Genomic DNA, 16,631 nt, shown 5'->3' with positions numbered 1-16,631 from the left:
ACGTACTTGTAATGACCTAACTATAGCTGTGCACGGTGAGCCGCGGGTTGGGCAGGGAGGTACAGCGCCTCGTCCACAGCCGTGTGGGGATCGCGTGCATACACCTCCATAGGCAGCACAGGCTCAGCGTGTGCACTCGCGGCCAGGCCCTCCTTAAATATACGGACATCCGACACTTGCACGGGTTCCAGCACATCCCGGGGAGCAGGCGGGAGCACAGGCTCCGTCTCCGGCTTGGGCACAGAGGGCATAGCCTTGAGCAAACGGTCGACCTCGGCCAGCAGCGCTGGTTCCGATAGTGTCGATGGCAGGTCGCCTTCCGCACACATCTGCTTCACAAACGAAGTGAGCGAGGCAGTGCTCGTGAGCTGTGCTGCGAGCGTCTCCTGTGCGTCCGCAGGCACTGCCATTCCGTGGCCCTCCAGGAACTGGAAAAAGGCCGGCAGCACCCCGGGATGGAGTGTTAGCACATCGCCGGCGGGGGTTTGTGCCTGGAGATGCGTCACGACCTTGCAGCGATGGGGACTGCTGGGGCAGATGTAATGCTCCATGAAAGTAATCACGTCCTGCTGGCTCAGCCGCTCTAGCGCAGCCACATCACGCTCACGGTTCATAAAGTCAAAGTAGCCCGAGCGGATGGTGCGCCAGAACCGGCTGGTCTCCTCGGCCAGGTTCCTCACAGACTCCAAACGCTTGTGGATAAGGGATTGGCGGTGTGCTTCAAACTCGTCTGCGCTCATCGCACGCATCTGGCGCAGCAGTTGCTCCAGGAAGGCATCCACACGCGACTCGAGATAGTCTGAGTCGCGCTCGGACTGCACAATCACATGGAAACCTGCCTGTCCGATCGACATGCGCACTCCACTGTAGACGAGGTAGCCGAGCTGCTCCTTGGTGCGCAACTGGTCAAAGCACGGCTCGCTGGCGATCTGTGCGAATAAGGCGAGCTGGGCGCGCAGCGGAACATCATTCGGGTCGCTCACCTGGCAAAAGTACTCCAGCGACGAGTTTACATTCCCCGGATTTGCCACTGGTACGTACCACGACACACGCGAGCCGGGCTCGAGCAACAGGGAGCGAGGTGGGAGCGTGTCGCGCGGGGAAAGCGCCTCGAAGGCCAGTCGGCCCTGTACATCCGACAGCAGGCCACGCGCCTGTGCAGCGCTGATGTTGCCGTGCACCAGCATATCGACAAATAGGGCCTTGCACAGTTCAGGAATGTACGCCTGGACATCCGCCGCTTGTATATGGTCAATGACCTGTAATTTTTCGTGCTGTGTCCACATTTGCTCGGTGAGCAGGTACGACGCGTAGTACGCCGCGTGCTGGAACGGTTCCTCCAGATCAAAGTTTTGATAATTGCGACGGACCTGATCCTTGATGATCTCAAAGCGCTTTGCATCGACTTGAAGCTGGGTGAGGGAGTCAAGGACAGACTGCAGCAGCTTGGGCAGCTTGTCGTTGTAGCCGCCCACAATAATGTCAATGCCGTCCATCTGGCTATCCACCGTGTAGTGCAGGCCAGCCACGTCGGCATCATAGGAGTACTCGCAGAGCGCATCCTTCACAAGCTCCACGAGCAGCCGCGAGAGTACTGCAGTGCGCGGCGAGTGGTTCACTGCAGGTGTGCGCAGCAGCAGAGCCACATTCGCTTTTGGCAAAAAGAAGCGATCATCCTGCTTGTGCCACAAGCGCCCTTTGGCATCGTGGATCAACAGCTGGGGCCGTTGGGTTGGAGGGAGGTCACTGGGTGCACCTAGCACATGCAGGTCGCTAGGGATGAATGAATTTTCCTGGGGAAGTGACATGCCCTGCAGCGTCTCGCGCTCGCGCAAGAGCTCCGGCCGTAGCTTCCGCACAGTGTACTCCGTGCCGTACCACGTCTCGGTGCGGTCCAAGGTCACCCCCGCCGGGGGCTCACGGCCGGCAAGCGAGATGCGGCAGTTGTCCACGCGAAGGCAGTCAAGCGTCGAGCGGATAAGGCCTGCATCAAACTCGCGCAGGATGTAGGGGCCGGAGAGTAGCCAGGCAGGCGGCAAGCCCTGCTGCATCTGGCTCGCCAGAGTCGAGCCGTACAAAGCAGGGGACGATTTCTCCTTGAAGGCGAAACGCAGCTCACTCAGCCGTCGCACCTCCTCGTACATCCATGGCTCAATGGGCTTCGCATTGAGTAGGTGCAAGAACTGGAACACAGCCGCGACGACATCCTCATAGTGCTGATAGCCCTCGTGAGTCAGTGCCATGTGAATTTTAAACAGCTCAAAGCCCTGCGCACTCAACGCTGAGCCTGCGCTTAGCTCATTTACCCAGCCGCGCTGCTTCAGGCATGAGAACAGGGAACCATGGCCTTCGTGCCCAAGAAAATGGGAAATGAGCTGCCCTGGCTTACTGCGGAACAAGTGCACCTGCTCAGGGAAGGGAAACAGGATATCGAGCTCATGCACGTCCTTGATGGTGCGGAATAAAACCTCGGTACCTCGTTGCTCGGCCCCGAGCGGCGATCCAGGGAACAATGGCGCTTCGCAGGCCTTGTTGGGGACACGAGAAAACTTCTCCACGACCCAGCGCGTCAGCTGGTCGACAGACTCGCGCCCCAGGACAACTAGCTTCATCATGTTGGCGCTGTAGTACTTAGCATGGAACTGGAGAAGTTCGTTGCGAATGTCCACGCCCCGTGCGCGCGGCTCCTCCCACAGCGTCGCCAGATTGCCCGTGCCGAACTTCGAATAGGCGTGAGAAGGGTCACACAGGCTCTTCTCCAGCTGGAAAGAGCGCCAAAGGTCCGACTGAAGATTTTTCTTGTGCTCCGAGTCCACAGCCCGAATCTCCCGCTCTGTGCAGCTGGGATCGAACAGCGGCTCTAGAAAGAACTGCGCGAACCGATCCAGAGCGCCCTCCAGATGAGCATGACCCACATCAAAGAAATAGTTGGTGTTCTCGAGCGACGTGAACGCGTTCGAGCTGCCGCTGTGGTTCGACAAAAATTCGCTGTATTCATTTTCGCGGGGGTATTTTTTCGTGCCCATAAAGAGCAAATGCTCACAGAAATGGGCCATGCCAGGCAAATCGGCCGGATCACTCAGGTGTCCAACACGCACATCCATAGCGGCACTGGCCTTATCAGTCTCTGGATCGCTGATTACAAGGGCCTCGAGATCATTGCCCAGTCGCACAAGTTGATAGTCACGCTTATCCATCAAAGGCTTCTCCATATCGCCTTCGAATGTAGCATAAGTGACGTCCTTTCCGTCCTCCATTTTCATAGAGCGTGTCTGAAATTTGGCTTGGGGTAGTGGGCTAGCGGAGGGCGTCGACGCCACTGTAGCCATAGCACGTACGTGCGCCGGGCGGCTCATGGGTGACGCCGTGGAGCTCATCGTAGATATGGAAACACTCCGCAGCACACGCGCAGATATTCTGGGACGGAACGAAGCGGACATGCCGAGCCTGACCGTCGGTAGCGCTCGGCTCAGTGAAATCCTGGGCACTAACATGGACCCCGAAGATCCTAGCCGTTCTTTGTGTGCGCAAGCGCAGATCGCTGCGTCATCGGTTAGTCAGCCAAACAAGATGCATGGCCTTCGGCTCCACACTCTGGTGACCATGAAGGTACGTTTAGACAGCTCTCACCGCCAGATCGCCGTAGAAGGGTGCTTGCATGGAGAGTTGGATGCCATCTACAGGGATATTCTTGAGAATGAGCGTGAAACGGGCGAACAGGTCGACCTCGTCCTGTTGTGTGGAGATATCCAGGTACGCACGGTGGTGTTGATGGCGTAGGCCCTTCGCAGCGAGGCCGACCTTCCTAGCTTGGCCGTGCCTGAAAAGTACAAGAGACTAGGCGACTTTCCTTCCTACTATTCCGGGGAGAAAACAGCACCGATCCTTACGCTTGTGATTGGTGGAAACCATGAGGCAAGCAATTACATGTGGGAACTGTACTATGGAGGATGGATTGCCCCGAATATATACTACATGGGATCGTCAGGATGCGTTGAAGTCAATGGACTGGTCATTGCTGCTGCATCAGGTATCTACAAGAGCCATGACTACATGCGTGGGCGCTTTGAACGCCAGCCCTATTCCATGAGCGACCTTCGAAGCATGTACCACACACGGGCTTTTGACATTGCAAAATTGAGTCTACTCTCTAGTCCAGATATCTTCATGTCGCATGATTGGCCGAATGGCGTTGAGCAGTGGGGTGATGTACAGGAGCTTATCCGCAAAAAGCCCTTCTTCCGCGAAGAAATTTTGTCTTCTTCTCTAGGCTCACCACCACTACAGACCCTCTTGTATGAGCTGCAACCTAGGTACTGGTTTTCGGCGCATCTTCATGTCCGTTTCGCAGCACACGTAATGCACGGACATGCCCCATCTGGGACAAGTCTCGCGGGCACCTCGAATCCCGAAGCGCTGGATATAAACGATGTCGACGACGAAAACGACTCTGACGGTATAGCGGAAGACACCGATGTGCCTTCACGCACGACAGAGTTTCTGGCGCTCAGTAAATGTACGCCTCGGGGCGACTATCTTCATGTTTGTATAATGCCACTAACCGTAGTTCTTTCACTTGGACGCACCTGAGGCAGCCCCACCGAGTAAAATTGGCGAGCGGTCTCAGGTCACATTTCGGTTTCACGAACCATGGTTGGCTATCACCAAAGCCATGGACCCCTATTTCTCACTGCAAAGATACCAGCAACCCATACCGCCAATCCAGGACAAAGGTCTCCGTGATAGTCTGACCAGGGAAGAGAAGTCCTTAGCAACACGATGGGCAAGCGCCGGGAAACACGCTTTGGATATACGCCAGGTGCAGTCTTTCTCACGAACAGCTCCGTTAAACGACTCGACCCCTGCCATCTACCGGAACCCGCAGACAGCGGCGTTCTGTGAATGGCTTGGGATTCCTAACAGAATTAATATTCAATCCATGCCAGAAATGACCCCTATGAATACCGACCTAAACGACCCATGCTCCCCAAGTAATGAGGTGGCCAGAATACGCCAAGCGGCTTTCGATCGTAAGCGTAAACGTGCACAGGGGCCTGCGCAGCCGGCACGCAACACTGAGCGAGTGAGCAAATAACTCTGGATACAGCCAATCAACACAGGCGTCTCCACAAGTAAAAAGAAGAAATAGCAACCTATAGCGGCACTCGGAGTTCTGTCCTGCCTGACCCTACATTGGAAGCGCTGGGCGCCTTTGCAGGGAGCTGCTTGAACTTATCGCAATGGCAAGTGCATCAGAGAAGAGTGGTGTGAAGCAGCGCTATGCCCCGCGCCAGGCTAAGACGTACTCGAAAGACGACATGTTTCAGTACAATGTACCTGACCTGACTGTCCAAGATCTTCTAAGTTCTATCCCTGCCCATTGCTTCAAGCGCTCGACCTTGTATTCGTCGATGTACTTGGCCGTTGACCTCATCCAAGCTTCCTTGCTTTTCTACGCCGCCTCTTGGATTAATCCCGCGGTGTCGAAGCTGGATGTAGCGGCCCCCTTCTTGTCGCTGGAGGCAACCCACAATATAGCATCCTTCGGTCTGTGGACTTTGTACTCGGTTCTGCAGGGAATGGTGTTTACAGGTTTGTGGGTTGTTGCCCATGAGTGTGGTCATCAGGCCTACAGCCCTAGCAAGACTATCAACAACTCAGTGGGCTGGGTCCTTCACTCTGCTCTTCTGGTTCCGTATCACTCTTGGCGCATTTCTCATGCTCGCCATCATGCTGGCACGGGTCATATGAAGCGCGATGAGGTTTTTGTTCCCCGGACGAGGCCTGAGCGTGGACTCCTGCCTTTGCGCCCGGCCGATGACAATGGCCCTCTTGTGACCGAGGACACTACATGGGGTGAATGGATTGCCGAACTGCTCGAAGATTCACCACTGTTCAACCTTGTCGAGTTGTTGATCCAGCAGCTGCTGGGTTGGCCACTCTATCTTCTTTTCAATGTGTCAGGCCAGACCCATTTCCCGAAATACACCAGTCACTTCTCGCCAAATTCAGTTATTTTTGACAAGCGTCATCGTGGCCAGGTCATCGTGTCTGATATTGGAATTGCGCTTATGTTTGTGGTACTGGGCCTCTGGGCTCATATGGCACCTGGTGGCTGGATGGATGTCTTCAAGTACTACGTCGTGCCATACCTTTGGACCAACCACTGGCTCGTTATGATCACCTATCTCCAGCATACGGATGCCAGGTTGCCTCACTACGAGGCTTCTATGTGGAACTTCCCTCGTGGTGCGCTGTGTACTATCGATCGCGAGTGGCTCGGCTTTGTCGGCCCATGGTTCTTCCATGGAATTGCTGAGACCCACGTTGTACACCATGTCAGCAGCAAGATCCCCCACTACAATGCTTGGGAGGCCACAGAGGCACTCAAAGCTCGTATTGGACCTCACTACATGAAATCGACGGAGAACGTGTTTGTGACGTTATGGAAGACTATCCGTACGTGCCGGTTCGTCGAGAAGGAACCTATTGCATTTTATCGCAATGCAGATGGCGTTCCTCAGAGTTTTGCTGTGATTTCCACGTCCACAGACTCTGGCGTAAGCATTTGATGTATGCACACCCCTACTTGGCCCTACGCCACCCGGCCTAGCCGGCGAGCTACACGAAATAAATAGTTGTCTGTATGACTAAGCATTCCCCGCAAGGGCATGTAGAATCCTGTCGATTCTGTTGCGTGACCGTGGCATAAATGATGGAGCCGACCGTAACGCCAACGGAGTACGTGTACAAACAATCCTAATCCTAGACCACCTAAAGATGACGAATATACGCCAGAAGAGCTTAGTCAATACGATGGGTCTGATCCGACAAGACCGGTCTATGTGGCCGTGAAAGGTACGCGACATGAACGCTAATCCAAGGCATAATATTCGATGTATCACCTCGAAGAGAGATGTACGGTATGTTTTTAAAACCTGAGTGTACGAGCTGAAAGAACCCGGTAAGGGATACTCTGTATTTGCGGGGAAAGATGGGTCTCGCGGGCTGGGTATGTCGAGCTTGAACCCCAAAGATGCGGTATCAGACTACTCCACGCTGAATGATGCACAGCTTAAGGTGTTGGATGATTGGGTTCGTAAACTAGAATGGACATCTAACTGGCATAGGCTAAATATTACAAGAAGGTATGTGTACAACGACGCGTCTAATACTCTAGCGATACAATATAGTGGGCCGGGTTGTCGCCAAGTAGATGACCATGCCATAGAATCACGTCGCCTGGATCTTCTCGCCGAGAAGCACGTCGGGGGGTGCCAAACCCTGCTGTCGACTTGGGTAAGAGACATGCATGGAACGTACGAGAGGGCTCCCGGAAGAATGAATGTAAACTTACCGCCGCTTTTGAGAGGCGGTGCTGTATGCTCGTAGCCGATAGGAAGTTGACACCTCGTGCAAAGGAACATGTATTGTCGCTCAAAGCTATTGTCATCACTTGAATTGGTGCAACCCACATACCGTTGGATAACTTGGATCGGACCCTGAGAAGCGCTTATTTTGTAAATATGGGCCGGAATACGCTGGCCCCCCTCGCCAGGGGAAGAATCTAGGCAACGAAGAACCCGCGAATGATCCATGGGCCGTTGAGCTAATTGTTCCAGCAGGGTGTTACAGACCAAAACAAACTCGCCGCAGATACAGTAGTATGTGTACAGCGGAAACTTTGGTTCCACGTGAGGCTGAGGTCTATGCGGCGACTTGCCCGGATAGGGCATGTGGATTGGTAGCGGTTGAAGGTCCCAAATCGGAACAGTGGAGTGGCGACGAGCAAATATTAATATCTGGCACAATTTGCTCCTTTTACCATGGGCGCTGATCAGTCCAAGCTGCGCTCTTGGACGCGCGGGACGCTCCCTTCACGTCCAGAGGAAGCTGTTTCTACCACTTCCAATTCATTCGATAATGAAGGGTCAAACCCTGCTGCGAACCAGGTTCCAAACATCGAGGAATCGTCGCCAGACGATCGTCAAGTGGATGGCCCCAGTGGCTCGATTTCAGTCTCGACGACGTACCCCAAGGAAGAGCCTAGTAACATGTCATTATCTCAGTATCGTAAGCTGGTGCAAAGTCTTCGCTCGAAACAGGGTAGTCTTGGATCGTCTGAGTCACAAATTCTGGAGGAAATGCAAAGAGCAGGCGTCCCTGATATGCGCCCCGAGAATCGTGAACAGAATGATGCGCAAGGCGACGAAAAATATGAGGATAACTGCTCATCAGAAAGTGACTCGGATACTAGCTCTTCCACGGATTCGACATCTGATACGGATATCCCTATTCATGTACAGGCTGAAGACGATGATGAAGGTTTGGATTCCTCTGTCCCTCCTCGCACGAAAAACGAATTTGGTGATGATTATATTCTGGAGCCATCCATCGAGAAAATTAACGAGAGTGATTTGTCCTCCCTTGAACGTATTGGGTGGGTCCATTCCATCGTGGGCAATGTGGTGCTCGTCCAGCAAGACTCAAACGCAACCGATGAGCCAATCTCCAAGTCGTATGATGTACTCGACTCGGAAAGCTTGTTGTGCTTCGAGGATGGCTCTGTTCTCGGGCTTGTATATGAAACGTTCGGATCCGTCAAACAGCCTATGTATTCCATCCGCTTCCGGTCAGCCGAGGACATTGATCAGAACGTTGTACAAGAAAAGAAACCTGTGTACTTTCTGCCAGCCAGCAGCACCTATGTCTTGACTCGACTGATACGAACAAAAGGCAGCGATGCTAGCAATGTATGGGACGAAGAAGTGGCTGACGACGAAGTTGAATACAGTGATGATGAAGCTGAAGCAGCTGCGAAGAAGAAGAACAAGAAAGGAAGGCATGCACATCCGGCGTCACCCAATCCCGAAGATTTGGATCCATCTACTGCATCGCTGGGACCTCTTGGAGGATCATGTCCTAGCCAACCTGCCCGAAGCGGGCGTAAACGAGCTTCTCAGGGTCAATCGCACCCATTTGCATCGGGCTGGTCAGAGGGTCCCAAGAGATCACGGCCAGGACCTGGCAGCCACCCTACGGCAAATGTACCACACTACAATCCCCGGTTTGCTGATCAGTGGTTCCGTCAAACGCCACCCGGCACCGTGTATCCTCCCGCCATGCCTGCCTTCCCTGTTCCTGGATATTCCCCCAACTATCCGTCTTTACACGATTACTCTGGTCCTACATACCCTACCTACATGCCCTCATCTAGCGCACCAGGGTATTTCCCTCCTCATCGTCGTACTGATTAGTATTCGACTTTGTCTGGGGTATCTACCCAGCCTTGAAATACTACTAGTGCTTCCTCTCGCAGCAGTGGTATCATACGTAATGTACGATTTTCTGGCACTAGGGCTACTTGCTCATAGAGGAAGTCATCGTCAAAGCCTATACTTGCTGCGTCTTTTCTGCTGTTGCCAAAATACAACACAGGGATCCTGGCCCAATACACCGCAGCAAGGCACATAGGGCACGGCTCGCAGCTCGTATATAGCTCACAGTCATTCAACTGGAATGTATTGAGGGTCGCGCAGGCATCACGAATTGCCACAACTTCTGCATGGGCAGTCGGGTCATTGCAAACAGTCACCATGTTGCTGCCCCGACCAACTACCTGACCATTTCGAACAATTACAGCTCCAAAAGGGCCACCCTGTTTGGTAAGAAGGACTTTCATGGAAAGGTCAATCGCCTCTCTCATGAAGGTGTGATGCGATGACATGGCGGGTGGTGACTTAGACGGAACGGCGATAATATGGGGGGGGGGAGGCATTATCTGGCTTATCAATAAAGGTTTACTTCTATGTCTTATCAGAACATCCTGCGTACGTTCATATTTATGTATTTAGATGCGCGACATCGACTGGGAGTTGTCGAGGTGGGCAGTCAGATCCGACGTCAGGAATTCGCTAGGCTCCTTCGCACGGACCTGCTGCGACAGGTAGCGACGCGACAGGTCAACAGCCTTGGGGTCTAGCTTTGACAGCTTAGCAGCTTCCGAAGCAATGAGATCATCCACAAACTGGGGAGTAATCGGCTTGCCATCCACGGTCTTCGAGCCATGGAACACCCACTGCCAGAGCGAGATACGCGAGATCTCCGCGGTAGCAGCGTCCTCCATAAGGTGGTTGATGGGGACACAGCCATTGCCCTTCACCCAGTTGGCACAGTAGGCCAACAGAGCTGAGACGTTGGCACGCGCGCCACCCTCGGTGATCTGGCCAGCGACGTTCGGGTTAAGCAGGTCGAGCGCAGTGACCTTCACCTCCTCACGGCGGACGTGGTATTGGTTCGGGCCGAGCATGTGCTTGTTGAACACCTCCAGGGCAATCTTGACCAGAGCAGGGTGAGCCACCCAGGTACCGTCGTGGCCAGCAGTCACCTCGCGGTGCTTGTCAGCACGAACCTTCTCCATAGCCACATCGTTGGCCTTCGGGTCTTCCTTGATCGGAATCTGAGCAGCCATACCACCAATAGCCGCAGCACCTCGCTTGTGGCAGGTCTGGATAAGGAGGTTCACGTAGGCCTGCATGAAAGGAGCCGTCATGGTGACGGAGGCACGGTCAGGGAGCACAGCCGACTGGTTGTAGCGCTGGCGCTTAATGAACGAGAAAATGTAATCCCAGCGGCCGCAGTTGAGACCCGACGAATGCTGACGAAGCTCGTAGAGGATCTCTTCCATCTCGAAGGCAGCTGTGATGGTCTCAATGAGTACAGTGCCACGGATAGTGCCACGCGGCATGTTAATGTAGTCCTGAGCCAGGTTAAACACATCGTTCCATAGGCGAGCCTCAAGGTGAGACTCCATCTTGGGAAGGTAGAAGTAGGGACCAAAGCCGTTCTTCACAAGTTGCTCAGCGTTGTGGAAGAAGAATAGACCAAAGTCAAACAGACCACCCGACATGGGCTTACCATCCACGAGGAAAAACTCCTCGTTGAGATGCCAGCCACGAGGGCGAACAATCAGGGTGGCCAGCTGGCCGGCAGGCTTCAACTTGTATTCCTTGCCGTTCGAAGCCTTGAAGTCAACGCGGCGGTTAATCGCATCGTGCAGGTTGACCTGGCCATCAAGGTTGTTGGCCCAAGTAGGCGAGTTCGAGTCCTCAAAGTCAGCCATGTAGGTGTAGGCGCCCGAGTTCAAGGCGTTAATGACCATCTTGCGGTCAACAGGGCCGGTGATTTCAACACGACGGTCGCGGAGTCCAGGGGCAGGAATGGCACATCGCCACGAAGGGTCCTCACGGATGTGTCGTGTGTGAGGCAGGAAGTCCAGAGTCTTACCGCCATCGAGCTCAACCTGACGAGCAACGCGGGCCTTCAGACGCTCTTGACGGACAGGTTCAAAGTTACGGTGAAGTACCGTTAGGAACTTTACAGCTTCAGGGGTGAGGATCTTGGCGTGGTCGCCAAGAACAGGGCCGAGAATGCGAACGCCTTCAACAGACATGACGAAGGGGGATGATCAAACCTGTGTCCCAGATTCGCTTCTATTCAAACGAGCCCGGAGACCGGCCCTCGGCCCCACTAGATGCCCCACAGTCTGTGCGCAACGCTACTTCCATACTGCAGCGCACCGGGTGGACCAATCAGTCTCAAGACTTTCATGCCGGGATGTAGCCGGTTATTCGATTCGGGACCATGAATTAGTCATATTGACAAAAACATTGGCTTCTAATTCTGGAGAACAACAAAGTCATTTGGCGTCCATTGTGCTGTATTTAAAAGATTGCAGCGAATGAATCTCAATATGGAAAAAAATGGCGGGGAGTTGCTGCACGCCTCTTTAAGAGGAAAATAGTTTAATGTTCACTGACAGCCCGACCGCCTCTAAATATTTATCCTATTTTCTTCTCTGTGAGTTGCTAGCCTCCAGCAAAGAGAAGGTCCTTTATTTCTTATGACATGCCGGGGGCTAATAAGCATTCATTGCACAGAAAACCTTTGTCTGCTCGACATTCCCGCCTAATGGCACCTAGTCTCCATCCTTTGACAGCAATCGTGGAATCCGGAATAGGAAGAAATCCTAACGCTACCGTTGAAACTCTAAGTTCATCAGAATCGCGAAATAGTACGCCACCTTTACGATGTAATCCTGGGGCCGACTATTATCAAGACCAATGGGATATCTGCTGTGCGTCCGCTTGTGAATTTGATCGTTTAAAATCCCATTTTGACCCGGCAAAAGATTTGGATACATTGGATCATCTTTTTTTACGTATATATACTCTGAATGATTTCCCAATACTAGAAGAAGGGGTATTCAACTGTGACTCTGAGGCCGATGAATCACTTGACTCTGTCTCCGAGGGAGACACCTCGCGGGACACAGATGGCCCCCAAACTCCCATATCCTACAAGAAATGTTCTTCTCCTTTATACCCATGGGCATCGCCTTCAAAAGTCGGTATTGCTTCAACATATTCTTCCTATCCTGTCACCCTATTGTCGAATTCATTCTCACCATCCTCCAGCGTCAGTTCTCCACCAATGGCAAAGGTTTATTCACCATCTAAAGGAAAAATTTCCTCAAGCGTCAATATCACATATGTTGGTTCTGGGATATCTGGTCTTGTTGACCAGCTCGGTCCCGTTCTGAATTCGGAATAATACAAATATAATGTTGTCAGCAGCTGGCCTGGTTGCCAACTATTTCATCCCCTATTTCAAGCGTTATAGGTTCTCCCACGGGGCACAATGATCCTAATAGCTAGGTCTTCCACTATTTATACACTCTTGATCCTTATCGTTTCGACTTCCAGTTCGATGCAGTGCGCACGGCATTGCTACTAGGATGGTCTCTACTTGACTAAAGACGACTAATGATCTTTCGAAGCACGTGTTTCCGCTTATTCCACCGCGTGACAGCACATCATTGAAAGCTAGGTTTAGGGCTCGGTCTCGTTCAAAGTGATATCATACGTGATCCTTGTCCATTGTCACGGATCTGTTTGATAGGTTATCTACCAGGTATCGAATCCATTCATCCGAGCGCGTCGTCGCGCATCGCTATCGGCAACTGATTTCTGTATAAAATTCTAGTCGATCTTCATGTTTGTGCGTATTAGGTGGAAGTATTTTAACACTATTTAGTGGCGTTTCGGTGTGGCGTCTTCCTCTACACTTACCAAAGTTCTCGAGAAGCCAGATGTGACTCTGGAAGAGGTTCTTGATGATGCTGATATCCTGCAAGAATGTAAATCAAATAACCAAAAACTCATTGACTTTTTGCAGCAACCAGGCGTGATCCCGAAGCTGCTCGATTATGCCTCTGGTAATGTAACGATGCTCGATTCTCGTGGAAGTGAAGCGGAGGAGAAAGTGGGTTTTAAGTAAGTGTTTGCCATGTAAACTAAGACAACAGATATCCTTTTATTGCTTCAGAAATTCTTAGTAGCGAGATTCCTGAGGTTTCAGCAGCCATCTTTCAGCATGCATCAGAATGGTTGGAACCTTTCTGGGATAAATTTTTAAGCCTCGATCCGGAAATTTCGAGTCGTCCCATCCCTCATCATGCTCACCATCTCACCAAGGCTGCTTATGGATCTTCAACTGCAGATGATCCAGAAAACAAAGATGAGGCCTCAGAAAAGGAATATTTTTCAGCAATCACTCATGGACCAGGATTCACTGTACTAGCTGGATATTGGTCGAAGGTAAATGTGGCTCTTATCGAGCATCATCCCCAGGAGATGCTTGCTTTTGTTAAAACTATGCCATCTATTGTTGAGGGATTAGTTTCGCACTTTGAAACACCAGCTATTGTTGACCTTCTTTTTCGGCTCGTGCAATGTGAAGATACTATTCCAGACTCAGGCATTGTGGCTTGGTTAGCAGATAACGACCTCATTCCCCGCATTGTGTCGTTGTTATCTCCGCACGTTTCTTCTGAAAAGCATAAAACTGCATCAGAATTCCTGAAGACTATAATTTCTTTGTCTGCACCTTCACCATCTTCTCTAAATCAAGTAACAATGCAGGATTCATTCACCGGTCCTGGCGAGATGCTTCTCGGCGCGGGTGGTGTGAACAACTTGTTGGTTCGGGAAATGGCATCAGAAGAAAATGTATCCAAAATGTTAAGTTTCATGCTGGACTATACACCCTCTAATTCAGGTCCGAGTGAGGAGAACAGAGGTTTGGACATGCCGTTGCAAACGTTGCAAGAAGATTCTGCTGTCGAAGAAGAAGATGAGGATGAGGATGTTTGGGCATTCCAAAAGACGATGAAAGACAGACAAAACCGGCATTTCTCTATTTCTCGCCGTCTCTCAACCGCAGGCAAAGGCCTGCGTGACTCAACAGCCACCGTACGCCCGTCTACACTTGATCGTCGTACCTCAATGAAGAGCCCATTGACTGAAGATGCAATATCCTCGTCATTTGCGAACTGTGCAGGTGTATTTATTGAACTGATTCGCAAAAATAACAGTGATTATTTCGAACAACATCTATTCCACACTCTTCGCAACTATCTGGTTATGCGTCAGCAGGAATTGAGTGGTCAACATCGACAGGAGAAAATTTTGCAGAACTTGAACAATGGAAGTACAGCGGACAGACCAGAATTATCTCTTGATGATCTTCCGTTTGATGATGATGCAGATGCTGAAGGTTTGGACGAAGCCATGGATGAAGTGGCCGAAAAAATGGGCATTGTCCATCTGGGTCCCTTGCTTCGTGCTCTAGCCGAGAAGATACCTGAACTTCAGGAAAGGATGCGCAATCCTAGTCAGTCTGCATCCATGGTTTCTACCACTTTGGGCCAGATTGAACCGCTAACACAAATGCGGTACTGTATCGCGGAGTTATACGCAGAGCTCTTGCATTGCTCAAACATGGCATTACTGAATCGTCCTCTCAATGTTGGTCCTCGCTATTCGCCATCCGGTTCTTTAATGGGTGGCTTGGAGGGACTTCAAGCGCTTGCCCGTACATTACAGGGCGATGAAGAATACGACCAGCCGGAACCATCCTCCGCGGATGCTGAGTCGAAGTCTAACGGGGACGATGACACTAGTGCATACAAAATTTCTGATGAACAACCCGCCGTTTCTGTCTCCAAGGCACCAAGTAATGATTCTTATGAGTCTGAAGATACCACGTCTGAAGAAGATGCTGCTAGCATTGCATCAGCGTTGTCAAGTATGTCGCTGGCAGATTTGGTAACACAATTGTCTGCAAAGCGCCCCGTTGCTGAAGAGAGTAATTATGAAATTCTTGGCAACTTTTTGAAAAAACAGTTCCTTACGTTCCAAGTTATCCCTACGCTTATTGAACTGTTTCTTCACTATCCTTGGAATAACTTCTTGCACAATGTTGTCTATGACATCCTTCAGCAACTATTTAATGGTGACATGGACAATGCTATCAATCGCAAGTTGACCATGTCTACCTTTGATGAAGCCTGCCTTATTGAGGCAATTCTCGAAGGAGTTAGGCGTAACAACGACTCTTCACAGGGTCCGCGGCGTATTCGCCTTGGATATATGGGTCACTTAAACTTGATTGCCGAAGAAGTCATAAAACTTATGGAACGCCATTCGGATATACTTGGCGAAGCTATCCACGAGCACTTCACGCCTGACTGGGAAGAGTATCTAAATAATGAGCTTAATGAGTCACGCGCGAAAGAGTCTATGCCTCTAGCTGGCGGTCGTCCATCCAACCCTATGGCGGGGATGCAGTCATGGTCTAATTTGGAGTCTGATGATTGGTATCCTGAGAATGACAACAACCGCACATTTGCTCAGTATCTTTCGTCTCAGATGCGCACTGACAATGATGACCTCGAAGCTGATGGTGACATGTTGTCATATATGAATGATACCAATGCGCTCGGTCAAATTCCTGGTGACAATGACTGGGGACCCTTCTCCGACTCGTCGCAATCTGCGTTCGAGTTCACGTCTACTGCATCCGTATCTGTAAATGAGCCCGCACAAGAAAACCTCACGCCAGCTGACTGGGCTGCTGAATTTCGTCGTGGCGCGGGTATTACGGACATGTCTAGCGAATCTGTCGACAATGACTCTGATTCTGACGATATGGGTTTACAGGCCCGTGATGACATATCTGCCGAGACTGATTCTGATGAAAACGTGGGGGACGATTCACCTTTTGTCGATCTACACAAACCTGCAGCTTTACGGCAGCGAACTCAAGCCATGGATTCTGTCCAGCCTGAGCGAGTTCTGGAGCCAACAGGCGACGATTCCGAACGCTGGCCTGCAGCCTGTGCCGCTCGCCATGTGCGGACTAAATCTTCGGGAGGTGAAGACAAAGCTCCTGAGCTTGCCGCTGCACAGCTTCCAGAAGATGTGGAACCCACCCAAGAGGGTCTACTCCGTCGTACGTTGGCAGATGGAACTAGCGTGACTGTTCCATTGGACGATGCCGAATTATCTGCTTCTCACACTCTGGCACAAACCCGGTCTTAGTTTTTCGGTTTTCATTGGTTATAGATGAGTTCTTGATAAAATTCATCTTGACACGTTAGCGAACCGGGGTCAGGTTCAAGCCGGTACCCCCACTCGGCCGGACCGGTCAAAACCGGGCTTATAGTCGCAGCCGGCACCGTGCGCTGCACACTCCGCAGCGCAAGAATTCTTAGAAATATAGTAATCTCG

The 16,631-nt window shown here is 51.6% G+C and overlaps 6 protein-coding genes and 1 pseudogene across 7 annotated transcripts; 5 read left to right on the top strand and 2 right to left on the bottom strand.

Annotated features, from left to right (window-relative positions):
• Positions 1–20: 20 nt before the first annotated feature.
• Positions 21–3,377, bottom strand: MSY001_0310 (uncharacterized protein; the record flags this gene model as incomplete). Its single annotated transcript, XM_018885319.1, has 1 exon — positions 21–3,377. One exon carries the CDS (start codon positions 3,375–3,377, stop codon positions 21–23), a length of 3,357 nt encoding a protein of 1,118 aa, XP_018738951.1.
• Positions 3,378–3,603: 226 nt separating this feature from the next.
• On the top strand, positions 3,604–5,095 carry MSY001_0309 (uncharacterized protein; the record flags this gene model as incomplete). Its single annotated transcript, XM_018885308.1, has 3 exons — positions 3,604–3,753; positions 3,781–4,542; positions 4,568–5,095. 3 exons carry the CDS (start codon positions 3,604–3,606, stop codon positions 5,093–5,095), a joined length of 1,440 nt encoding a protein of 479 aa, XP_018738950.1.
• Positions 5,096–5,240: 145 nt separating this feature from the next.
• Positions 5,241–6,572, top strand: MSY001_0308 (uncharacterized protein; the record flags this gene model as incomplete). Its single annotated transcript, XM_018885297.1, has 1 exon — positions 5,241–6,572. One exon carries the CDS (start codon positions 5,241–5,243, stop codon positions 6,570–6,572), a length of 1,332 nt encoding a protein of 443 aa, XP_018738949.1.
• A 208-nt stretch (positions 6,573–6,780) lies between these two features.
• Positions 6,781–7,098, top strand: MSY001_0307 (annotated as a pseudogene). The gene is made up of 2 exons: positions 6,781–6,820; positions 6,944–7,098. Coding segments are annotated over exons 1-2 (195 nt in total).
• Positions 7,099–7,826: 728 nt separating this feature from the next.
• MSY001_0306 (uncharacterized protein) lies at positions 7,827–9,257 on the top strand (the record flags this gene model as incomplete). Its single annotated transcript, XM_018885286.1, has 1 exon — positions 7,827–9,257. The coding sequence occupies one exon, from the start codon at positions 7,827–7,829 to the stop codon at positions 9,255–9,257; it is 1,431 nt and encodes a 476-aa protein (XP_018738948.1).
• A 593-nt stretch (positions 9,258–9,850) lies between these two features.
• Positions 9,851–11,452, bottom strand: MSY001_0305 (uncharacterized protein; the record flags this gene model as incomplete). Its single annotated transcript, XM_018885275.1, has 1 exon — positions 9,851–11,452. The coding sequence occupies one exon, from the start codon at positions 11,450–11,452 to the stop codon at positions 9,851–9,853; it is 1,602 nt and encodes a 533-aa protein (XP_018738947.1).
• A 1,835-nt stretch (positions 11,453–13,287) lies between these two features.
• Positions 13,288–16,442, top strand: MSY001_0304 (uncharacterized protein; the record flags this gene model as incomplete). Its single annotated transcript, XM_018885264.1, has 2 exons — positions 13,288–13,334; positions 13,367–16,442. 2 exons carry the CDS (start codon positions 13,288–13,290, stop codon positions 16,440–16,442), a joined length of 3,123 nt encoding a protein of 1,040 aa, XP_018738946.1.
• Between the last annotated feature and the right edge of the window lie 189 nt (positions 16,443–16,631).

Source organism: Malassezia sympodialis, genomic scaffold, assembly GCF_000349305.1.
Source record: "Malassezia sympodialis ATCC 42132 genomic scaffold, msy_sf_1, whole genome shotgun sequence".
Classification (NCBI taxonomy): domain Eukaryota; kingdom Fungi; phylum Basidiomycota; class Malasseziomycetes; order Malasseziales; family Malasseziaceae; genus Malassezia; species Malassezia sympodialis.
The sequence above is the reverse complement of the archived record's forward strand: the minus strand, read 5'-3'. Positions and strand labels throughout refer to the sequence as shown.